Source organism: Cajanus cajan, chromosome 11 (assembly GCF_000230855.2).
Source record: "Cajanus cajan strain Asha chromosome 11, NIPB_CcT2T_4, whole genome shotgun sequence".
NCBI lineage: Eukaryota > Viridiplantae > Streptophyta > Magnoliopsida > Fabales > Fabaceae > Cajanus > Cajanus cajan.
In genome coordinates, this window is record NC_138527.1 from 31,369,460 (window position 1) to 31,396,591 (window position 27,132).

General features: G+C 27.9%; 1 protein-coding gene across 2 annotated transcripts; it reads left to right on the forward strand.

Annotated features, from left to right (window-relative positions):
• The first annotated feature begins 4,215 nt into the window (after positions 1-4,215).
• On the forward strand, positions 4,216-26,981 carry KNAT6 (homeobox protein knotted-1-like 6). 2 transcript variants are annotated; one of them, XM_083066506.1, is made up of 8 exons: positions 4,216-4,475; positions 10,001-10,129; positions 14,353-14,414; positions 18,129-18,482; positions 18,582-18,701; positions 18,819-18,954; positions 26,259-26,497; positions 26,601-26,981. In XM_083066506.1, the coding sequence occupies exons 4-8, from the start codon at positions 18,210-18,212 to the stop codon at positions 26,757-26,759; spliced, it is 927 nt and encodes a 308-aa protein (XP_082922632.1). In that variant the 5' UTR covers positions 4,216-4,475; positions 10,001-10,129; positions 14,353-14,414; positions 18,129-18,209; the 3' UTR covers positions 26,760-26,981. The 2 variants fall into 2 exon arrangements, with proteins under 2 accessions (XP_082922632.1, XP_029127471.1); XM_029271638.2 differs by lacking the exons at positions 4,216-4,475; positions 10,001-10,129; positions 14,353-14,414 and adding an exon at positions 17,659-17,920.
• Positions 26,982-27,132: the final 151 nt, after the last annotated feature.

A 27,132-nucleotide genomic window follows, 5' to 3' on the forward strand; every position in this document is an offset into this window, starting at 1 on the left:
ATCCTTAACTTGATAGAATTGACGACTAGTAGTAGAAAAACATACACATCTACTTTAGGTTATCACACAACAATTCTTAAATAATATATACATATGGAAAAAGTTGAGATATATAAATGTGTGTGTAAATATGGCTATACAATAATCTAAAAGTTATAAAAAAGTAACCTTAAGTGTCGGCCAAGCATCACTACCAAAAACCTATACAAAGTAACTTTTAGCTACACCGCTATCTAGTAAGGTCACAAATTGTCAACTCCTTAAGCCTATCATTGTTCTTCTCCCATAAAAACATGATCATTGCGATCCAACCACTAGAAAAGCATGCAAGGGGAAGGTAGAGCATATAAAACATAACACAAGTATAAAAGTAAAAACATTTATACTATTTACCAACATATAAAACCATACACATATCCCTTCATAGTGTACAACATAGCAACACACCAAACCTCTCAACATGTCATTCAACAACCTTACAAAAGTAAGCAACTTATAGCACATGATACATCATATTTCATCACATTGATGCCATTTAACCATAAAATCAACAAGCATACGAACAACATCAAATCAAATCACACCACATCATATATATACATTTCAACTAATACGTTGTCACGCATTTACCTACGGATATCTCCTACAGTAAGATGATTAGTCTAACTAAAATTGACCCTATCGAACCAATCGACCTTTTTACACCTACTAAATTAACAACCAAATTGATATACCAATTCCTAAGAACATGGTTTATTGGACGTCATCACTTAAACTAGGATGACTAGCAATCTTGTCAAGGTAGAACATCTTGGATATGAGTCTACCACGACATTAGCTTGCATGACTAAACCTCCTATAAATTTAACCCGTCGACTATCCTCCAAATATTATGTTCTTCTAGTACTCAATTAGGGACTAAGATCTTGACTTGTACCTTACTACTCAATTGAGCACTTTATATATGTATGTTTTAACCTTGCCCACATACATTTCAACATTGGTTACTTGTAGTCAGTATGCCTCAACTTAGCCCACATACCACATCAACTAAGGTCCTAAAGGAGACTCAAATATTCAATTTAAGAGTCAATTACTCAATAATGGTTTTCAACAAATTGGGCTTTTAAAGCACCACACCAATATCCTCACAATGAGATATCCAACTTTCGAAACACAATTTCCTCTAGTCTTAAGTCAATCAACAAATGGTTATAACATTCTCAGCATCACTCCTGAATGGTGTATCAAGACAACATGTCTAAATGCCTAAAGCATTTTTAGCATTGCATCTAGACGGTGTATAAACACAATATGTCTAAATGCCTAAAGCATTCTCAAAATTACACCGCAACAATTCAACAATAATAAATATCTATACATATTATTCTAGATCCATACACACACACACACACACACACACATATATATAACCAATAATCACCCATTTTCCTATAACATGCAATAAATTCACCTAATATATTCATGTTCACCATATCATCAATCACACAACATGAATTTTCAAAGTAAATTGTGCCTAGTGCCACACACCTTGCACCCAATCCTATTAAGGCATGGAGTTTTCTGTCTCGCCCACACTCGACATCATTGAACCCATGCCCAACATGGATAAGGCTGGGAATCCCTAGGTTTTCACGCTTAGCATGAAAAAGTCCACGCCCAATTCAATTTTAGGTAAAGACAAGTATCTTTCCTTACGCTTAACGTCATTCCTTTGATACTCAATGCCAATTCAAGCAAAGCCAATTTTATAATCTCACGTCCAACGTCATTTAAACCATGCCCGACATTACCAAGTCAAAGACTTTTCTCTCTCCTCAGGCCCAACGGGAGCAATATAGAGACTCCTTGATTTGAGTCACGCCTGACATCATGAAGATCTGTTTGGCATGATGATGAGTTTTGCACTTATAGACTCCCAAATTTTGCTCAAAGACTAATCATTAATCACTTGTTTAGTTTATAAGAAATGGGAAAGGGAGAGTCTAAATGAGATAATAAAAATGAACTAGCCAATATCATTGATAAGAAATAAGAGGTGATCACCATCTTTTTATTTTAGCATAAGACTAAATGAAAATGAAAGAGAAGTCTGATTTGTATTTATCAATTAGAAAAATATATAATTGATTAATATTTGTTGCTACAAATGTCAATTACATAATAAATATTTTTTCATATATAAAAAATTTTATAATAGTATTTATTTATTTCTTTCTTATTTCTCTTAAAATAATTAACTAAATTTTCACTTTATTTCTTATTTATTTTTACACACTTATTTTTTATTTATTTATTTTAACTTTTTTTTTCTTGTCTTTATCAAACACATCTTGAATGGATCGATACTTTAATCAATATGGTGAAAAAAAATATAATTCATATTTAAGCCTAAGTTATAATAAACGATCAAAAGTCTATGTTATAATATATTCCTTAAATAATTTAAGTCATAAAGGTTAGAAAAATATTACCAAAGGGAAATTAATCAAATTATGCACGAGTATCATGACTTTGTAGAGAAAAAAAAAAAAGTTGCTCATCCTTCTCTTTTCATGTCCTAGACGCGTGAGAATCACAAAAGTAGAGATTAAAGTAAAGTTATATTATAATATTTTAATTAAAATGTATTTATATTGTCGAAAGATTATATATTATCGGACATATTAAGATTATTAACTTTGTAATTAGTTTAAATTTTATATTTAAAATAATTTTTAGTTTATTAATAATATAAAAATTAAACTAACAATATATTAAAATTGAACTCATTATTTTTACTCGCTTTATGAACTAAATGTCTTTACAAAGCTTATTTTTTTCTTTCGCATCATTTATTTTATTTTATTCTTTTATATCGATTTTCTTCTTCTATTTGTTTCCTGATTGTAGAAATAGACGTAAAGAAAAGTATAAGAATAGAATCCCGTAAAGAAAATGATTCTTGCATTTGGAATTTTATACATTATTTTTATACGATTTGCCAACATAAATGAAGCAAAATTTTAATTAGTTTATTTGTGTTATTATAATATGAAAAAAAATATTGTATTGGCAATATAAGAGGATAAATATCGGGAAAATATTTAATAATGGGTTATGAGCTGTTCATCAAGTCAACTAATGAATTTGATACTATATCAACCTCAGGCCTTATAGCATAAAGTTTGTAAGTTTTTGTTACTGTATGTTGTTTAAAGTGCTCATTTAATCTAATGTAAGACTTCTTACTCTCATTACATTACAACATAATACATTTCACTTAAAAATTAATTAAAAATGCTGAAAACACAAATAATATATATGGATAGATAGATAGAGATAGAGAGGGAGAGGGGGTTAAATTATAATTTTTTATCTTTAGAAACGTACAACTTAAAAAATAATATTTTAAAATACTTTAAAAGACTATGTAACAAAGTTTTGTCTCAAGACAAAAAGATATTTTCTTAAAATCAAGACTATATAGTAATCATAATCTTAAAAATCAATATTGATAGATCGAATTAATTGAATCGGGACGAGTGTTATGATTGATGACATTGTCCAATGCTGCCACAAGTCAACAACACATGCAAACAAAGAGACACATTAATGTTGCATTATGCGTCGCTTCTCTTCATAAGATGTTGCCAAAAAAAAATGTAAATGCTTTGAGAGTCACAAAATATCTCTCATGAATTTACTTGACATATTAACAAATAAAACACATTAAATGCATGATATGTGAATACATGTATCTCATATTATTAGACAATAATAAAGAAAATACTAAAATATGTTAATATAACATGCATCAAAGGAATATATAATTTTTTATAAAAAAAATAGTGTTACAATTTTTAAATTAAACTAATTTACAGGAATAAACCTAGCTACCAATAAATTGTGCACACAAAACATTACAGTGTTATAATAAATATTGGTGAATGCATATATTAATGGTGGTGAAAACCGAGGATCAAAGTCATAAAGATGTAAGCAAATATTTGTGGAAGCTTTTCCAAAAAGTTAAATGGTGAAGACAAGTGAGCCATTTGCAATCAGATTTGGATTCTCCAATGTCTATGATAAGTTATTTTAAATGGGGATCCTCGTTCTTTGGAATTTGGCACCAACATCAATATTCCACCCCCCAAAAATCCTCAGTTCAATTCATGTTCAAGATAACTATATAAAGAACATAGATCCCCTTACTATATACTCAAACAACTTCAGTCAAAAACTGTGCCCCCGTTAACTCCTGTGTCTGAAATTCATTTTCTCATTTCTCTCACCATGTTGTCTCACTTTCTTGTAACTTGCCACAAAACAAACTTTTGGCAAGTAACTTGTGAATAGAAGCGGCGATTAGTTCCAACGTAGACTGCAACTATGTACAAGTTGAACCATGCAATGCACAAATTAGCCACAAACTAATAGTGTATATGCAGTACTTCTTGTCCCCTTAACAGGTACCTACGCTGTTTCATATATTCAAGAGGCGTGTGTTGGGGTTTAGTTTTATGCAAAGTTCTTTCATTATTCCCTCCATATATATCTTCTAGTACTGTTTGTATATTTTTTTATAAACTGCATAAATTATTGGTATCAATATATTCGAGATCAAGTGTTACACATGTACGTCCTTCATTCTTGTTATACACGTACTTCTATTTAATAAGGAAGTATAACCGTGATTTTAGTGATTCCTTACGATTAAATCATAAATCAAAATTTGATTTTTAGTTAAGAAATATAAGTGGCTAAACACACAGTGATTATAAATTAATGTTGTCACTCTAGTGATTGCTTGTATTAGACTGGTAGTGGTTGAGCATCGGCTATATGTTTGTCGAGAAATTGAGGCCGCAAGCCCATATGTACAGTACACTACAGACTAAGCGAGAAATTGATATCTTGTTTTTGTACACATTTTTTTTATAATTAATTTTGTTCTTATAATCATCTCTCCAAACATGCTGTTTTTTTTTCTATTCCTTTTTTTTCTACTTTATCCTAAATTTCATCTTTTAAAACTATTAAAAAAATGTTCAAAAACTACTTTTACAACTATAACTACTAAAAAATTGCTCAGTGTTTCAAACTCTAATATTGTTACTTTCTCACTTTTATTTTGTTTTTATTTTTTTAAAAATACACGAAAGTATAAAGCACTTCCTTATGCTGATATAAAAAAGAAAAAGCCTTTTTGTTATCATTTTAACGACAATTAGCTTTAATTTTAATTAGTCATTTTAAAATTTTAAAAATGTTATTAATTGGTAAGTAAAAGAGGAAGAAGAAGAAAAATTTTAATTATTTTTTATGTTAGTATAATTTTTATTTTATTGTATTATTTTTATTTTTTTAACATTATTTAAGTTTAATTAACTTTTTTTGACTCTATAATTTTATGAACTATACTTTTTAATCCCGAAATTAAAAATAATTTATTTTTATTTTTAAATATATAATAGTATGTATAGTCACTAAAATAAAACATTTATAACTGCATAGACTATAAGATTATATAAATTTATAAAATTATGAAAGATAAATTTAGTTATTATTATTTTTAAATATATTATAAAATATATTTTAATTATAACTGTATATGTTCGGTTTTACAATTTAAAATTATATATATATATATATATATATATATATATATATATATATATATATATATATTCCAAAGTTAATACTATCATGTTCCTATATACTCTTTTCACTATTTTTGTCTTATGAGATGTATTTTGTAATTATCAATTAAATTAATTACATTATTTTAAAAATTATTTTATTTAAGTGACAATTTTTATATAACAAGTAACAAACACTTAGAATTAATTAGATATAAAATCTCTCTTTTATTAGGATTGAAAATATAAATCAACACATAAATATTTATCTTTCAAACATTAATTAATTAATTAAAAAAATATTTAATTAAAATTCTTTTAGAGGAGGTAGAAAGTAATGGATTGACCCAATCATATTTTATATATTATAAGATTTTAAGTGTAGATCAAATTTATATTTAAATAAAGAACTCTATTAAAAAAAGATAAATTATGTCTGTCCGTTCTATACCAATAATCATAACACTATCCAATGAAAATCGTAATTTACTTAAATCATTTTAACTGTGAGATTAAATTAAACAAGGAAAATGCATGTGACACAATGCGTGGCCCATAAAGAGAGAGAGAGAGAGAAGAGTGGAGTAAAGCTATAAATTAAGCAGATGGACTGAACTATCAATCTATCAATCAATCAAAATTGATAGCTGAAAACTGAAAAGAACCAAACAGTTGCTTAGTTGCAGTGCCTTTGGTTACCTGTATAAGCAACACCTAGCCATTGCCAAGCCAAGACAACAAAACCACTCAAAGGATATTTTCCTTACCGATTTAAACAATAAAAAATGCAGAAAATTACTATTAAAAAAAACCAATTTATGGGAGTTTCTAATTTCAAATGAATTTGTTTTTGACTTTTAAATATCTAGAAAACTGCAACAAATAATTGATGTCTTAAACACTTGGATATCATTATTTCATAAGTTTCGTGACACCATTACTTAAAACATGATCATGGATTAGACATGACCATTTCGATAATTTCTACTTAATTAGAAAAATTTTCATTCTTAATGCATATATTCAATGGAACTAAACATACCCTAAAATCACGTGTCTCCTCCTATTTGTAGTAGGTGTTTAGTGTCATTGTTGTTAGGTCCTTCTTAGGTATCCAACTCCAAATGCCTGGTTCATACTTTTTACAAATCTCTTTAAGCATTTTGCAATAGTGAAAGACTTTTCCTAGCCTCCAACGACATCAACCCTCATGTGAAAATAATCACTGTAAGAATTGTTAAGAGCTTCTACATCTCGTATCTTTATATTTGTAACCTTCATCGAAATTGAGCATTTGTGTATACAAAATCTTTATAGAAATATCCTTGATAATGTAATTGTTCAAAATTTTGATATGTATAAAACGATAAACAATTGCAAAACTTATTAAGTGGGTATTCGTGTATATATAAAAATATAGTTTGTATTTGTTTCACACTCATCTCATTTTTCAAAGCACATCCAACGTCAGTCGTCCTCTCACAATGGATTGGCATTGAACGTAATTGAATGGTGTTACAAACATAGACAAATATGATGAACAAAATTACTTTAATATTGTGTTGGACAAAAGAAATATTTTTCATATTCAAAATTTTTAAGGATAACTAAAATCTGTTTGTTTCATCATAAATATATATTTTTAAAATATTTATATATATTTTTAAGAATAAATATATTTATCGGTGTAAAAAAATATGTTTACATTTAAGTTTAATAAAATTTACTGTAAACTTTAATTATTAGCTCATTTAGTGAATGAATTAATGATGATTAAGTTATCGTAAAACTAAAAAACCTTGTTTGTGTGTTCAAACTTTATAATTTTTTTTTTTTGTAAACTTAGTCTATTTAATAATGATTTTTAATTAACAGTTGAATTATCAGATTTAAAAAGATGTATATATATATATATTAATTATGAGTTATTGAAAGAAATAATTTTATTAAAAATTACTCTTAAAATAACTTAATTAAAGCGTTATATTTATCTGGTGGAGATAATATTCACTCTTGTAGCATAGTAGATAAACTTAAGGGGAAAAGAAAAATTACTTTAGATTTCATTGGTTCACTAGATGATTTTATTGAAAAAGTTCGGAGTCGCAATATTTATTTCACTTAGGATTGAATTTTTCTACCAAGTGTTATGTCGTTGTTTCCGAAGATCTTTGGAGATGATGTTGGACTCCAATTTGGTGGAGGATCATTAGGAATAAGTTATCTTATTAAATAAGTATTTGAGAAAAAAAATTAATTTAACAGGCATATAAAAAATAACCCATAAACTCTTACTTTCCGTGAAAATAACCCACACATCTTAATAAATATTTGTGTACAAATCACAAAAACACAAAAGACAGCTAACGGTTTAGCAAAAGTTAAACAGAAGTACACTGTGTGATATTTTTTTTGTAAATAGAAGATATGTTATGTCATTAAATGGTAAACACATATATCTGGATTAGTATGTTGTAATTTAAGGAATTTAGATGCATTCTTCCGAAACAATATTGTATACAAATTTCACATTACCTATAAATTAAAATTTCCAACAAAATTCAAATGATAATGTTATCCAACAAATTAAGTTGAGTTAAAAATATTAAAAATAAAAATAAAAAAAATTGGTCGAACTCCGTCCTTAGGGGTCCAATGTTGGAAAGATAGGCTAGCAGGGTTCACCTGCTGCTTTGTAGCCTCTGGTTTTGGCATCTTGGAAATGTACTTACTTTACTTTCAACTCGTTCCGCACGTGAACTTGCCCCACCATTTTCCTTCTCTTTCAGTATTGTTTACAAAACACTCAATTATGATCAATATTGTACCTCATATAGTCATTTTTAGGTCAATTTTTTAGTCAATGAAAACTATTTTAAAAAAAAAAAAAACATGTATATACAAATTCTGTATATTAGTTTGATGATTTTGGATAATTAAATTTGCGACCCAAGAAGGATGGGGTGAAAAACTTTCTGTTTGACTTGATTGAAAGAGAAGGTTAAATTATCGATGAACTTTTATATCCATAGTTTATACTATTTAAAATTTAATTGAAAAGTTTAATTTTCACATATACAAATTTTTGCACTGTTAATTATTTTGAAATCACTTTAAATTAGTTTCTTAAAGCAATGAAAGTAAAAAAAAGAAAATTGCATTATATATACATAATAATTTATAATTAAATGGGAGATTGAAAACCTCTGATTTTATGATTTTAATTAAATTAATAATTAAAACACCCATGACTCCAAAACATTTATTTTGCCTTATAAAACACATTGTTTGGAAGAAGCGAGGAATTCATCATCAAAGTTCTAAATAATATATGTTGAAAGTTGGATTAGTTCATTTCCTAGGGATAAGATTAATGAAAAATAATAATTCACGGTTAATATAACTAACTAATTATTATTTGTAAACCCCAAGCGTGTAGTTCAGCGGTAGGGGTTGATCCATGCTTAAGCAAAGTCAGGGGTTCGAATCCTGCCTTGTGTATGCAGCCGCGTTAAATCTTGGAGCCAGCTATCCCACCATACTCCAGGAACGAACCTAAAAAAAATTAATTATTATTTGTCGATAAAAAAATAATTTCATGAATATCTTTTGATAAAAATGTTAAAAAAAAATTAATTAGTCGATTAATATCGATCGATTCAAGTGATAATATTTTAATACTTTAATCTCTTTAAGTAAGTTTTTTTTATTAGTTTTTAAGTAAGATTTTAACTTTAAGTCTCGCAAATAGAAATAAAAAATAAATAATATTTTCATCTAAGTTATTTTTTCTTAACTTGACTAAAATTTATGAAGATAGAATAACTTTTAATATTACATATTCAAATAAAAATAAACTTTATCTAAAATTGAATGCGTCCTTTTTATGTAGATATAGTTCGCACAATGTTTTAAAATAAAAAATAAAGACCAATCTAAATTCATATAATATAATTTTTGTTGATTAAAGATTATTTTAACAATTATATATAATTCAACTCTATAGACACTGAATTAATTCATGTATGTTAAAGTAGATCTTACAATTGCAAGAAAAAGGGTTAGTTATATATAAAATATGTCTAGGAAGTGAGTCTCCTCGAGTTCTTCCCTTTGACGAAAAACAAGGACAAACTTCACAAGAAAAGAAGAAGAAGAAAAAAAAAGTAGAGTTTTAAGATATTTATTATATATTGTTTATGTAAAAAAATTATATAACTAATTAATAAAAATTGTACTTAATCTAACTTTAAGATAATTATTATAATTTTTCATATATAATAATTTGAATTTTTTATCGGAATAATTTGTATCTCTCTTTTTTTTTTTTTATCTGAATAATTTGTACTTTGCAGTACTGCAGACAATTTTCTTAGAGAAAAAGGAAGAAGAACAGCAAGTGATCCACGCGCCTAAATAACTCACACTGTTGTTCGATTAAATACAGAGAACAATACTGAGCCGTCAGAAATGCAAATGACATTGTAAGTTGTATTACTTGACGTATGAGATTTTTTTTTTTTTTATAAGTATAATGGTGATATATTGTAGGTGTGAGTTTTTTTACATTATTAATTAATTGAATATTTTAATTTGTATGATTTTTAAAATAATTATTATAAAATTTAATAAATTTATCGTTATGTGGATTGTGATTTAATGTTAGTGTATCACATAAAAATAAATAAATTATGAGCTTAGCCAACAAAAAAATAAGAACGGAATTATTTATGTTAAAAAATATACTAACTAGTTCTTAATTAATTATGTTTTACTTTTGTCAGAATGATTTATGTCTAAATCAAACTATTGTAAGATTATATTATCATTATAATATACAATCCTTACGAATAGTTATATTTGAATATATATATATATAATCTATTTTAATAATTTTTTAAGGAGGTTTAGAATGTATTACCATCTTTCTATTATGAAAAATAGCATAATTTCAAGGCAATTTATTAGACCTAATTACTTTTCTATCTAAAAAGAATTTTATTTATTTTTTATAATATTTTAGAGTTTCTTTATTTAATATATTGATTTAACTTTAGTTAGAATTTTGCTTTCGTGAAAATTAATATTTGTTAACTATTTTTTGTTTTAGTCAAAATTTAGGGTTTACGATTTAGGTAAACTTATTTCTGAAATAAATCAACCTTTCCTCACACACATATATATAAGAAGGGATCAAATGACTTAATATTTCATAAAGTTATTTCACTTAATAATTCATGATATATGTTAAATTTTAACAATTCAACTGTTAAAAATAATATATAAAATGTTCTCATGGTTATTTGTATATATATATATATATATATATATATATATATATATATATATATATATATATATATATATATATATATATATAAGAAGTGTTGTAATAATACCGATGTAACTTTTACAAAGAATAAGTTTACCTAAACTTATTTTATTCAATAATTCAAGTTTTACATCAAATTTAAATGACTAAATCATTGAATTAAAATTTTTTAATATATGGATAAGTCTGTAATTTTTTAAAATATTTAAAAACTATTTGATATTATGTTTCACTAATTCAAATCAACATATAAAATATTTTTATGATTATTCATCAATTTAAATTAAAGTAACATTATATCAAATAATTTTTAAATTATTTTAAAATTTGTAAATTTGATCTACACATTAAAAACTTTTAATTTTATGGTTTAGTTTATATATATATATATATATATAGAGAGAGAGAGAGAGAGAATAACTCATGATATATATTGAATTTCAACTATTAAATTGTTAAATTAAAAATTACTGATGTACAAATCAAGTTTGTAAATTTTAAATATTTTAAAAATTATTTGATATTTTGTTTCATTAATTTAAATTGACAAATAATCATAAAAATATTTCATATTTTGATTTAAATTTATATAATGAAGTGCATGTTTTTTTAGTTTTTTTAAATTTAGATTTATCTATACATTAAAAACTCTTAATTTAATGATTAGATTGCTAAAATTTGATTTTGAACATGAGTTATTGAGTAAAATAAATATAAGTAAATTTACTATAATAATAAGTGAATATCTTTTCATGCATATATATATATATATATATATATATATATATATATATATATATATATATATATATATATATGTGTGTGTGAGGGATCCACTTATTTTAGACTTGCTCAGTTTAATAACTCATGTTTTACATTTAATTTTAATAATTCAACCGTTGAATTCAAAGTTCTTAATGCATATATTAAATATGCAAATTCTTAAAAAATGTATAACATGAGTTATTGAACGAAGTAAATTTAGGTAGACTTACTCTTAGAATAAACGAATCCCTTCTCATATATATATATATATATATATATATATATATATATATATATATATATATATATATATATATATATATATATATATCCTAAATGTTAATATAATATATTATGTCATTGTTACTAATGTAGATTTTGATATTTATATTAATAGTATAATTTTTATTTGACAATAGTTACAGTAACGAATACAATTGCTAAATTTAGATAAATTTTAATATTTAAATATATTTTTAACCCAATAAAATAAATAAATTGTAATTTTAGTTAAAATTATTTCATTGTTTCAAATACTCGCTCTTTATGTAGACAAGAAATGATAGGGTATTTTTTTTTCCTAATATAAGAAACACACACAATTAAAGAAGTAATAATCATCATCTTTGTTTCTATTCATACGATTTAACTTCAAATAATTATCTGTGTTTTTTATATATAAGATTCAATTTATGTCACTCTATCTAAAAAAAAATCATTTTTATATTAAAATATTTCTAATTAATTTTTTTAAATTCGGTGGAATTCATTAATTATACTCTTTAAATGTAAGTACTCTGATTCTACCTCTTCAATATATATTGATGCTTTGAGAATTGTCCTTCTCTGGCGCACGTGATATTTCTCTTTCCCATGGAAAATAAGCTTATACTTAAAACAATGTTTATCATTATCCACTATATCAAATGTTAACGATTTATTGAATTTAAAATTTTTAATATATAAATTAAGTTTATAAATTTTTTAAAAAATTTAAAATTATTTAATATTTTATTTTATTAATTTAAATTAATATATAAAATATGTTTATAATTATTTATCAATTTAAATTAATGAAATGAGATATAAAATAATTTTCAAAATTTACATATTTAATTTATGTATTAGAAACTTTAAATTCAATTATTAAATCATTAAAACTTGATATAAAACATAAATTATTAAATGGAGTAAGTTTATATAAACTTATTCTTGTAGTTAACGGATTTTTACATATATATATATATATATATATATATATATGAGTTAAAAAAAATTTATTCAATATAAATAAATTTAATTAAGTAAACTTTATTTAATATTCTTTATTAAAAAATATTTATAATATAATAAATGAAAGCACTATGATAAATATGATTAAAAATATTTTAATAAATGTAATATATATTTTATATAAAGTTATAAAAATTTAATATATTTAACTATCTACCTTAATCTACATAAAATTAATTTATTTTTATTTATATATAAATTTAGAAAAATATTAATTAGGAGAAAAACTTAGATAATAATAATTTTGAAAAAAAAAATTAGAAAAATTTATTATTATCAACTAGATTAATTATTTTTCATATTTCAGTGAACTAGATAATTAAATTTTATATTTAAACTCGCAAATAAAATACTACTTTTCTTTCGTAATGTTCATTTATTATTAACATTATTTTTCCTTTCAATCATATTTTTTTTATATACAAAATTCAAATTTAAAATATTACTTTAAAAAATTACACAATTATTAGTTAGTTAATACCCATAATACTTTTCCAGTTTACTCTCTCGGTAGGCAACCAGAAACAATTCAACAAATTAATTACATTTATGAATAAATCACAGCGTAAGCAACCTAATTAAATGATCGTTTCACAGTATTTACAATATTAAGATATCATTTAAGTCTTATAGCTTTTAATTTTAGCATTTTCTTTCGGCACTTGAAAATAAGATACGATGTTGTCATTCCTATAATTTTCGGCTACGTACCCTAATTTAGATATGATGCAAAATAAAATTGACAAGCAAAAGATAAGAATATATAGTTAAGATCTACTTGTTTTATTGATCCGATCGTCAGCCAGCATCATGTCGACCACAATTTCAAAAGGCAAACACTAGAAGTTTTGTGCACTCTTTGTTGATTTGCCAAATATTTAAGTATTCAATATAAAAAATAAATAAATCTTCAGAGTTCCTTCACTTGCCGAGAAGATAATGGAAGTGCTTAATTTATTGTACAAGGATATATTGTGAGAGAATGTAAATGATTCTAGTACATTTATTAAACCTAGGTGGTTCGTTTGTTCGTGTTTTCTAGAATTATTTTTAATGGAATTTTATATTTAAAAAATTGCATCAGTAATTAGGTAAGTTGAATTTTTAAAACTTTTAAAAGGTAAATAATAACAAATTTAAACAATCTTAATAATAAGTATTGATGGGAGTGAAATTGATTTCGATCTTTTAAATAAAATTTCAAGTTTAAGTATTATGTATGAAAAATATAATTTAAAAATATATATATATATATCATAATTTATTTAAAAAAAGTTTGAGTAAATGAATCTTTAATGCAATTCTTTTGTTTTCCAGTTTTGAAGATATGTGCAATATCTTAGATGAGGATGAGAAGCAACTAGACAATATATGCCAAGGTGCCTTCCTTCTTTCCTTTTCTTTTTAGGTCTTTTCATGTCTATTTGTTCACTTAAAAATTAAGAGTGCAGTTCTCCCAATGAATGAATAGAATCCTTTTATGAACAACTAAGTAAAAGAAGATACCTCTAATTTATTCACAAAATAATCGGACAAAGGAATCGAAGATTCGTTTGAATAATTAGTTAATGCGGGAATTTCAATCCAGTATTATGGTATGCTTAATTATATGATGTGCTTATATACTTAATTGCGTATGGTTGACTCATTCTATTTTTTTTTTCCCTTCAAAATTCTATCTCTATTAAATTTCTTTCAATATGTAAGTGTTGCCTTTGGTTGTCTCTTTTACGAAGTTTGAAGGTGTTGGTCAATTTAGTTGCCAACTTTCGTGCATTTGTTAAAGGTTTGACTATAGGTCATGCAAGCTTGACTTTACCTTTCTTATTTTTGGTATGCACTTAGTACATATTTTTACGTTAATATACATCTAATCAAAAAACTTTGATAACATGAAAACACATATCTGATCAGATTGGACTGAATAAAAAAACAACAAATGAAAACACATTCGATGATAGTGTTGCAAAATTTTACATTAATCAAATTAAGACAAAAGGAACCTACGGGGGCATTTGCTTAGCTCTATTCATAAAATGCTTTTATAGTTGGTTTGAAACTTGAGCTACCGGACATTAGGACTTCCCTTTACATAAATCACAATTTGTAAAATAAGTTTGGGGAATAATTAATCGTATAATTTATAATAAAAAGTTACTTGTTTGAATTGAAAATATACAAAATATTCCGTACAGAGTTGACTGGTACAATATTCTAACTCTTGTCACTTATCACGATTTATATAATTTAGCTTATAATGCACTTAAAATATATTAAAAATTTAAGTGGGTTATGTTCACTCTTTAACCAATTGATCCAAATACTTCACTACATGTATTTACTGTTTATAGACATGTATTTACAGCCAAATACATAAATTTCTTATAAATTTATGATTATATTATACATTTTATTATAACTTTCTTGTTATTTTATTTACTACGATACGTGATTTAACATGCATTTATATATATATATATATATATATATGGAGCATATCAAGTGAGAAGAATTTATTATGAGAGGGTAAGAGGATTAAATATAATCCTTAGATTAATTTTCTCTCACTTGATTAATCTAAGGGTTATATTTTAACCCTCTCACCCTCTCATAATAAGTTCCTTTCACTTGATATGCTCCCTATATATATATATATATATATATATATATATATATATATATATATATATATATGATTATAATTACACCAGTGTAACTTTTACTAAGTATTATACTATTCAATAATTTTATATTAATTATGAATTTTGTAAAATCAACCGTTAAATTGAAAGTTCATATCACTTTATACGTGTATATCAAATTTTGTTAAAATTGAATAACAACTTGAAGGTAATCAAAGTGTTCATATTTTAGTGTATTTTAAAATGAATATATTATATCAATTTTTTATTAAAAATGAAGTATCAAATTATCTTGGATTAATATAAAATTTTGTATATATAATCTGAGAGATATGAACTTTTAATCTAACGGTTGGATACAAAATTCATATTTAATATAAAATTATTGAGCGGTGTAATACTTAACAAAAATTACACTGGTGATATATATATATATATATATATATATATATATATATTTAAAAGAATAGTCAAATTGTTATTTTTAAATTTTTTTCGTCAAAATTTAATATTATAAATCTCATTTTAATTATTTTTAACTTTTTATTCAAATTTACTTCTCTTATAAAGTTTTAACTACTTTAATCATTGTTACAAATTTTTATACTCAAACTGTTTTTTTTTTCTCCTTTTAATAAAGAGCGAATGTTTGATTTTGTTTTAAAAAATCGTGATATCTCTAAGTATGGAATCAATGGTTGATTGAGTATTAATTTGATTAAGTTTTGAAGTATTTTTTTATTACTTTTGGTTGGACATTCTAATTTCACGTAGTGATACGGTGAATATAGTATATATTTAAGTAGTAAATAGTTTTTATTTTATAAATCATTTTTTTTAAAGTTAAAGTAGGTTTCAATTAATTTTTTAAGATTGATAATGAGTTTAGGTTAATTAGGTCATTTGTTATTTAGATTAGCTGTTGCCAATAACTATAAATATTCAATCTTATAAATTTTATGTTCAAAATATTTAGTTTTCGACAAAAGAGGGTGTGTGTTGAAGATTCCACACGAGTTTATGATATAATTATTTTTAATATATATAAATAGGAAATAAACATTGTCTTACATAACATTTTTGTAAGATTGATACCATTTTAAAAGAGTTAATTTCAATTTAATTCAACTTACAAACCAACTTGAATGGTGAGAGTTGTCTCCATTTATATACTAGTTGTTTCCTTATTATTAGTTAATGAGATTTAAAATTTTCTCTATATATCCATTTTGATTTAATACTATTGGATTTTATGTATAAATAAATGACAAATGACATTTTTCAATAATATATAATAAACAAAATTTAATTTTATTTTCAATATACCTCACACCTAATATTATTAGACTTAATATATGTATAAATGGTAGATGATCATTATTAAAAGATATATATAATTTTGACACCGTTTTAAAATATATATTTAAATATAATTTTATCTATAAAGTTGACTTGTAAAATAATATATTTATCACTTATATATACTTTATGATAATTTTATTATTTGTTGATATTTTTTTTTGAGAATTTATTTGTTGATATTAAATCTTTAACATTAGTTATATTTTTTCTATATAAAAAACTTGTTCTGAAAATCTTATTTAAAGATTAAATTTAATATCACGTGAGTCAATGTAAACTAATATCATTATCTAATAATAAGGTAATTCGTGCATAACTAATAGCAATATATAATAGTATAAATTTACATTTATCCACTTTTATACGAGACACGAGCAATTATTATCTCTAAAAGTTGGCCTACATATTTATCTTTACTTTATTATTTATTTTTTGATCAGTAATTATCCTTTGTCTTGTTATAATAAAAAAAGAAAAATATTTAATGAAAATAAAAAGAGAAAAGGGAGGGAATATTTTACATTTGGGGCTTTGAAAACGAGTGGTACAAACTATTTGAGTCTCAATTGTTAGCATGTAAATATGCATTTTTCACATTTAATTCTGAAAGCATAGGACAGGTGTTGACAAGTGACCATTCATACACAAAAGGAGGGAAGGGGGTGAGGTCTAGAGACTAGTATGTAATATTGGTTGGCCTAGACAACCCAAACCATGTTTCCACCATTCCGGAAGTGTCGTATGCCCGCACGCACCCGATCATTTTAAATTAATAGTACTATTATATTAACGTCCTGGAAAAAAGGAAAATCCAAAAATATTCAAAGCAAAAACAACACCAAGAGTGAGTAAATGAACCAAAGCACTTGACCTTTCAAGAGGTAAGTCCACAGAGATTTTCCTAGTTTCAACCAAAGTAAAACCATAAAATAATTAGTATCTTAAGCTTGGTTAAATTGGATATTTTTGGATGGCCGTTCATCATTTTTTTCAAATAAAATAATAATAATAATAATCATAATAATAAAATGGTAGGGAATTGTTATTGTTATATGTATTTTTGTGTTCCTTATTTCCTTCTCCTTGAAGACTAGCTGTCTCTGGCACTGGCAGCAGAAGCAGAAAAAGTTCCAGAAATTCTGGTAACGAAGCAAAGGCAACGCAGCGATTATGGATGAAATGTACGGAGTGCCGTCGACGGCGGAGTACGCCGACAAGGCTCTCATGACGCCGGAGAATCTGATTTTCCCCGCCGACTACCACGGCTACCTCGCCGCAGCCCGGATTCCGATGTTCGGATCCGACGAGCTCTTCTCCGCCGAGCCCTCCGCCGGAATTCAGCGCCCGCACGAGGAGGACGTGGCCAGCGCCGTCATGAAGGCCAAAATCGCCTCGCACCCTCACTACCCTCGCCTCCTCCAAGCTTACATCGATTGCCAGAAGGTGAGACGCAACGCGACTGCAACTAACTCGTGAATTGTAACCGTTTCTCGGAGAAAGGGAAAAAAACGGTTATAACAAACTTTTTTTTGTCAACGGCAGGTTGGGGCGCCTCCGGAAATCGCGCGCTTGTTGGACGAAATCCGGCGAGAAAACGACCTGTGCAAGAGCGACTTTGTTTCCACGTGCTTTGGAGCCGATCCCGAGCTCGACGAGTTCATGGTCCCCCCTCTCTTCCTTTCCGCACGCACACGCACACACACATGAATATTTTATTTATTGCAACTTTTGCCGCAGATTGAGATTGTGTCTCCGATTATCCCTTCTTTTTGGTTTCAGGAAACCTACTGCGACATGCTGGTCAAGTATAAATCCGACTTGGCTCGCCCTTTCGACGAGGCAACCACCTTCCTCAACAAGATCGAAATGCAGCTCAGCCATCTCTGCACCGGCGCTTCCGTTTCCACTCTTTCTGGTTCGTTTTTCTCACTACCTCACTGCTAGTGCTACTATTATTCCGGAACTCGATGCTCGTTGATATCTGTGCGTGCTGCTTTTTTTACGGAGAAACAAAACGAAGAGCTAGTTTTAATAAACGTTGTGGGGGCTGCTATAGTAATAGCACCCTTAGTTGGCACATTAATGGCGCCTGATTCAACTAGTTCTTTCGGTTAAACCGGTGGTTTCGAGTTTAAATTCTGAGTATGCGTGTAGAACAGGATTAGATGTCTTTAGTTGGGTTGAAGAAAAGAACCTACATGGAGAAATGAGCACGGTTTATGATTGGTTGCTTTCTTTGATCTGTCTGTTTTTTATGCTCTTGGTTGTTTAACCATTGGTTGAGAACATGAGTAAACCTCACAGAATAGTCTTATAATTGAGCTGCAAATAGTTGCTCTCAAGAATGAGACATGACACGCAGCTTTCGAAGTAGCGCAAGGAAAAGAGTGTACTAGAATGTAGAAAAAAGGAAAGGAAAACCCTAACACTTCTCTCTCTTTATTCTATGGATCGGTGTTTATGTGCATGACTGTGCAGCTGCTTGCTGTTAATGTATGTAACTTTCTTTGTGTGCTTTCACTGTTGGCCTGTAATCTGTGCTTCTTTCGTCATAGGAGGAAAAAAAGTTTGGTTGTTTGGTCATTCCGGGGTAGTGGTGCTGTTTGAACCTTTCGCCTTTTTCAGTTCCTTCTTTATAACGGGTATTCGAATTAATTGCTAGCTTCTATGGACTTGTGTGGCTTGTTTTGTTTGGTCTTGGAGTTGTTCTCTTGCACGCTTTTATTAGCTATTTATGATTTTTTAATCCTATTTTTCTTTACTCATTTTCTGCTCGTAAATGTCAAGTTTGACAAGCAACGGTCTTCTGCATTTGGCTCTCCAATTTTGACATTGCATATGTTCTTAATGGCATAATAGTGGCCTCGATTTAAGACACTGACCAAACAATAGATGGTGTTTTTTCAAAACACCCATCAGTTTTAATGGGCCTTCTTGCCCGTCTCGCATCTGCCACTTATCAAATGGTTTTTCGTATTCTTTACTCTTTTCATATAGGCTTGTAAGTGCATGCCTATTTTGAAATAGTTTCTGTTTGAAAAACTTCCACAGAAAATTCATTCGAGTAAAATGGTTATGCCTGCCGCACTGGATATTGATACTTGGTTTCTAGTTATCAATTGTGATTCATATACCCGCCGCAGTCGATTAAATGATGCATGACTTATATTTTGGTTCGCTTATTGTTAGATAGCATTTCTCCTGTAATAATAGGTATGCTTTCTTCTACTTGTGCAACTCAAAGAAATAACTGCCTGGTAGTGAATATTTTGAAGACCGTGGTTTTACATGCTTTGACACCTAAATGATATTTATTGACATTACTTTTTGTTATATATTAAATTGTTATCTGATAATCATGTGTGAAACTTATCCTCTTTTATTTATCATGAAAATTAGAGGCTTAAAAAGTAGACGCCCAGGCTTAAATTATTTTATTGCTGTGGAAGACTATAGCAGAAATGCTACCTAAATTTGTAGTGGTGGAAACTAGAAAATGAATTAGTTATTCGGCTTCAAAATGCGTTCCCATATAATATCTTATATGCAAGCTTTTAAGGTGTGTGTAAACTTCGTTAATAGAAATGGATGACTATCTTCTTTCTTCCGGCAGACATGAAACTTGCATGTTTCAAAGACTTACTATGATAATAATGTAATTTGAATATTATAAGCTTCTTAGAGCATCTCCATTGCAGATGCTCTTATGTATCACCCATTTTGGATTAGATGGACACAACATGATCTGACAGTAATGGCATGCAATGATTCTGCTTTCATACTTTATTAATGTATCGAGTTCCAATAGAGCACAGATGATGCATGTTGTTGGGTGATGAAAAATGCTCATTGGGAATTGTCTAAGGAGCTGATAGTCTGTCTGCAACAAAAGTAAAGTCAGATTTATTAAAAATAAATGGAATTAAGTAGCTTTCAGTTATCCTGTTGGTTAATTAGTAAAAATTAGAAGAATGAGCTCAATAGTATTGAAGTTAGATTATCTTGTTGTTGTGTTGCACTTAGAGTTTTTGGTAAAGATTAGTTATTGTTTTTTATGGTAGATACTTCGTGTATTTATTATAGTTAAAAATAAAAAATAAAAAAAAATTATCCTGTTGTCAACCTTTCATTCAAGAAATTAATTTTGCAAATTTACTGTGAAATTTTATTTGAAGGAATCGGCCAATTGTAAATTGATGGTTTTTTTCTCGTCTGCTTTTTTCTGATCTTGTTCTCTCTCATTGTGTGATCAATACGTGATTATGTTTCTTAATATAATATTTCACCATATGTTGAACATACTCATTGAAGCAGAAGCATGTGTATTATATTTATTTAGGGGTTGTCGGCCTTATTTTTATGGAATTTTATTGTGGTTACTGAATTTTATCCACGCCAGTTACAACTCTCATACCGTTTGGCTAATTGTGGAGGCTTGATTACTGTGGATTCTTATACTATATTTGATTTTTTTTTTTATTGTTAAAAGGTGTGGTTGTTGGTCAGGTTGGTTATGGTTGGCAAAAATTATTATTTATGCCTGAAAGTACAGATTACCTTTTTAGTGGTGATGTCTTAATTTGTAAAATGGCTTTGTTTTGCATCCTTAATTTGATGGAAACTCCTTCATTATGCTTTTTTGCCAACCTATATTCCTTTAGCGATTGTCTCAAAAGCAAAGTTGACAGGATGTGAAATCCTTTTGTTTCTAATTTCTTCTTTCTACTTTATCTTTTTCATTTGATTTTATTTTTTCTTGTCCCCGTACTGCAAACTCTACAGGTGTCAAATTGAATCTTGTATTTGTTTTAAGCAAGTTTTCTGGTTCTTGGATCGACATGAACTTTCTATTTGGTAAACTTATGTTTATTCTTAGGATTCGTGCAGCATTGCTGCCGTTGATTTTTTCGAAGTCAATATTATTGGAAAGGAAAGGAGTATGAATGGTACTCCACCCATTTACAAATAGAACGTCGACAATGATAATAAGTTGAACATGAGGTATCTCCAGGATATTTACAATCAGATAATTACTAACTATTTGTCCTCCTAGGCAGAGATTAAAAAAAAGCTCATTTGGTTCAGATACCATCCTACAGAAGATAAAGAAGCAAGCACCTGGAATTTTTTAGTTGATCCAAACCTTAGCTTCTGACTTCAATTAGTTCCACCACTTGGTTCCAATCAATGGTATTATTCTGAACATAATTTGATTAATTTTATTCATGTAGTCAAATAAACCAAATGCAGGAGAACCATAATAATTGGCAACAATGTTTGAAGTTCTTCCGATATTGACATTTCCTGATCACATCCCAAACGACTATCTAGTTGATTCCTAGATAATCCATTTAAATGAAGCTTTTACTCAATTAGACCTGTAAATGGGCGTTAATATTGTAATATTTTGCACTCTGGTCTGGTTTGTATTTTTTAGGCTTAGGGTTAATGGATGTTTGTTTGGGTTGCTCAGTATATCTTCTTTCCGTGTAATGTTATTTAAGTGTGTGATAAAAATAAGTTTTTTTTTTATTTACTATAAGCGTTAGTTAGGTGCTAAAGATATCTATTAATACCTCTAGGCTTTATAGATAAAGTTATTGCTTTAGATCAAGGCTTATACTTGGATATGAAGAAAAATAAAGGATTGAAGTGAAAAGGGATGAATATTGTAGTTATTTGTTAGTGATCTCCGTCTTAGAGCCTGTGTAGAAACGTGTAGACACTAGTTAAAAGTGTTTTTTTTATAGAGTTTCTGTGCTAGAAAAAATTTCGAATTTTCAATAGGGAAGCATTTAAAAAAACTCATAAATTTGTATCCAGCCGTATTCTTATTTTATGATCTTCTGCCGTGGCATAATTTTTTTTAATAGGAAATATTACAATGACCTTAGTCTTTAGTTATCTATTCTAATCTCTCACCGTTATGTTGATTTTAGTGGTTTGTAATTGCATAACTAATGAATCTTGAATGTAATATGTTATATAATAAATATAACCTAATATTTATTATTAGGTAATTTTATTTTATTTGGTAATTTTGTAATAATATTGAAATTACCTAATATTCATTGATAGTAGTTTGCGTTGCACTTGCGTTGCATGTTCATTATTTGTTACAATGGAGAAAAGTTCACTATTCCCCGATCTTGAATGATCAGTCTATGGCGTGCTTACATCGTGGTGTGAAATGGTGGGTGCATGCATGGGATGTTAATGTTAATTGGGGCATTGAAATCCTAACATCTCACTTCTTTTTTACTAATTTTTTTCGATAAATCTTTTATTATTAAATGAGTTTTGCGTTGGATGTGTTAAATAGGTAATGAAACTTGCATGATCTAGTGGATCTAACATGAAATTTTCACCAACTAAAATGTGCATTGCTGGCATACGTAGTACTATCTCAAGCTAAGTATTTATACTGGACCGTGTTTTGCGGATAGGATGTTTGACTTTTTTTTGAAGTCCTAGAGATCAGATCGTAATTTAATGTCTCCCTGTTTTGTGCTATTTCTCTCTTCCTGCGTAGTGCAAATATTGTCTTTTTATGATCTAATTTGCTTGCTGCGTTAACATTCATTTATTCCGGGGGTCTGAAGAACCCTAGGATTGACTTCTTGGCGGATGCATATATGTGAGTGATGTAGAAATGTGAAACAAAATATTATGCTGCTGGATAGGTGGTATTGAAAATTCTAGCTTGGTTTTGAAATTTACACATACGCATGATGCACCTCTGTGGTGGTTCATGGCCCTTCTTGGGTTGGAGCTCGGATATCCAAAATAATTTGGACTTTTCAGATGTACGTTATAGGTTTTTCCAAATCTTAAGATTTTGATAACTACATAAATAATGGAATGTGAGGGAAAGACTTTGGTATTATAATATAGGTTGGGGCTGGTGGTTCTGGTGAATATTAATTAGGCCCTTTTAGAAAAATCCCGTGTGCAGCGGGTGATCTAAGAGTTACAACTTTCACATGCACTCCCGCAGATTTCGCTGTGAATTTGCTACAGCCTTTTTCTTTGAGAGAACGTTCAATGTCAATGCCATGAATGTATATACCTTCCCCACGCATTCTAGCCTGGCCTGCCCAGTGCTTGTCTTAGTGCTTGTCATTGCCATTTTCCGATATTTTGTTCTCTTGTGGCCCATTGTGGGCCTCTGTCATTGACCCTTGGGTTATTGTATGATGCGTAACACTTGTCGAACTCCAAATGAAATGTCTCTTCTTTTTTATAGACGGGGTCCCTCTTTCTTTGTAAAGAAAGCAATCCTATTCTTTTATTCCTTGTTTAAAGCTGATACTTTCTTTCCTTAGTAGAGTCTTTAATACCGGGTGGGGGGGATTTTAGAAGGTCTTCATTACATAGTATAATGTAAAAATGTGTTGGATACAGAGGGAAGACCAAGATCCGAAGGGTTATGAAATGGGTAATTAGGATCTGCAGCGCAGTGTAATGACTAGGGCTGAGGATGAAAGACGCTGTTTCGATGATACCGTACCGTTTGCCTCGTTGGAAACTGAGTCTCTCTGGTTTGGGTCATAGTGACAATGGATGGAACCAGGCACTGAACACTGATGTTTTCTTTTTCTTTACTTTCTTTCTTTCCAACCTAGGTCTGCTCTGATCTGGTCTGCTGTGTACAGTGTACTCTCATGCGATGGTCAAATCCTTGTCGGATTGAGTGGGTGTCAGAAGCAATTTGTTGTGGGTGCTCGTGGGCGACTAGCCCTGTCCTTAAACTTTATTCGTTTTTGAGATAAGCTGATCAGAAATGATGAGTGACAAAAGTTCCTCTCAAGATTAATTTATGTTCAGGTGAAACTAGGGATGAAAATTAGGGATGAAAATGGAATAACAATGATGGAATACCTCAAGTTTTATAAGGATTTAAAAAATAAAAAAGAAAGAAAGCGAAAGTACAAAGAGTGGAAAATTAAATAAATTTTAGTTGTTTAATAGGAGACTTTCTATTCATGTTTGGCTGTGTGAAAAATGAGAAGAAAGAAAAATATATAATTATCAAATGATATAAGTATTCCGAACAAAAATAAAATATAATAAAAAGAAGAACAAAATATGCCCTTAATAATAATAAAAAAATACTAGTCAAGGCACAAGATAAATTCAAAAAATAATAAAATTTAAAATTATTTCACCACTTAAAATAAAACATAACAAAATTAATAACAAATTGACTCAAAAATGTTATTTTTCATTTTTCATTTAAATTCATATTTTCTCATTTTCTTTTCTAATTGGAAAGTATCAAATTTTGACGTATTCTTCATCTAAACTTTCTTTCCTTTTCTTTTGTGCCAACTAAACAAGGGAAAATATATTATTTCCCTTTTATTTTTGCTATTTTCATTGGAACTATTAATGTTTAAATTTTACTTGATAGAATTGTGTATTTCAAATTTTATATTTTAAATTTTGAAAGACTATTTTTAATGTCTAATTATTATTTTTATCATCGATTTTTCACTAAATTGGATTACAAACTCACTTTTAAGTTTTAAGTAGGTTAATAAATGTAATTTATGTTCAAATTAATAGACATAGGTTTATAATTGATTCTTAAATATTTAAATTCAAGATATTGTAGTACGAATTTGTTATAATAACAAAGTTTATTATTATTATATTATTGTTTGTTAAATACGCCACTTTGTTAGTATTAAAATAATCCTTTTGGGATCGAATGTTCCTAAGGTTTATTGGATTCTATCTAATTTGAGTCAAATCCACAGCTTACACATTTTGTTTATTTTTTTACTTTCGCAAGATTCAGATAACTTTAGGTTAATTAAAATTCTTGTCTTTCTGGACCAACAAACCTTGATTATGAAGGTTTTTAAATGAATAAAATTCTCATTTAAGGTTTGACTAAGACTTGAATTAAGTTCTTAAGTTTTAGACGAGGTATTTGAACTTATATTATTCTTAGTTTATATCGATATTGATATTATAAGCTTAAGCCCTGCATTTATTGTTATTTAATTTAATTTTGAACTTGTCTGATGTTTCATTACTTTTTATTATATTTATACATGACAATTTATATAGTATATTCTACTTATTATAATTGCTCTTATATTTGGCATTTTTTTTATATATTGCAGCAAAGGATTTTACGTTTGCATAATTGTAAGATTAATTCGAGGTGCTATTATTTTAATGATTTTGCTTTTGCTTTGATTTGGCTAGACGATGGGGGTGTGTCCTCGGAAGAAGATTTGAGTACCGGAGATGGTGATGCTCAAGATGGGCAAGTAAAGGGTGAAGATCGTGAGCTGAAGGATAAGCTTTTACGTAAGTTTGGGAGTCACATTGGTACTTTGAAACTGGAGTTCTCAAAGAAGAAAAAGAAGGGTAAGCTTCCGAAGGAAGCAAGACAAATATTGCTTCAGTGGTGGAATGTTCACTACAAATGGCCTTACCCAACGGTAAATGGTTTCATTGCTTGTGTTTTGTATACCCCTGCTAAATGCAAACTTGCTGGTGAATCTAATATATATTACTTGTATTTTCTTTGACTTGATCATCTAGGAAGCTGATAAGATTGAACTGGCTAGGTCAACAGGACTAGATCAGAAGCAAATTAATAATTGGTTTATTAATCAAAGAAAACGTCATTGGAAACCATCCGAGAATATGCAGTTTTCTATGATGGAAAATCTTAACGGACGGTTCCTTGCCGATGAATGAACGAATGAGGTGCATGTACATGACTTTCTCAAATGTATATCCCCATTAATTATTGCTTGTATCTTCTTTTGTAAATTCTAAATTAAGAGCAGATTACTGACAGTAAAATGCTTACTTTCCCATGAAGAGAAAGGGAAATGATCATAGTAACTTGCGTCACTTGTATTCTTGATAAATAACTACTGGCATTGAGAATGAATGCTTATATATACTTTGGTCCAAGGTCTTACTCCGATAAACCACATTGTTTCAATATTAATTTATCATTTTACATTTTTCTGATATATCAACAGTTTGTTAGGTCACTGGTTATTTGTGGGTTATGTGTTAAAGTATGTTATGTGCTAAAGTAGTTAAGGTGTTAATATTTTAT

What these genes read in the sequence shown, in the direction of transcription:
- KNAT6 (XM_083066506.1), top strand. Translation starts at nt 18,210, where the DNA reads ATGGATGAAATGTACGGAGTGCCGTCGACGGCGGAGTACGCCGACAAG. An exon ending in CTTACATCGATTGCCAGAAG is followed by an intron (nt 18,483 to 18,581) that starts GTGAGACGCAAC and finishes TGTCAACGGCAG; the next exon opens with GTTGGGGCGCCTCCGGAAAT. An exon ending in CCGAGCTCGACGAGTTCATG is followed by an intron (nt 18,702 to 18,818) that starts GTCCCCCCTCTC and finishes TTTTGGTTTCAG; the next exon opens with GAAACCTACTGCGACATGCT.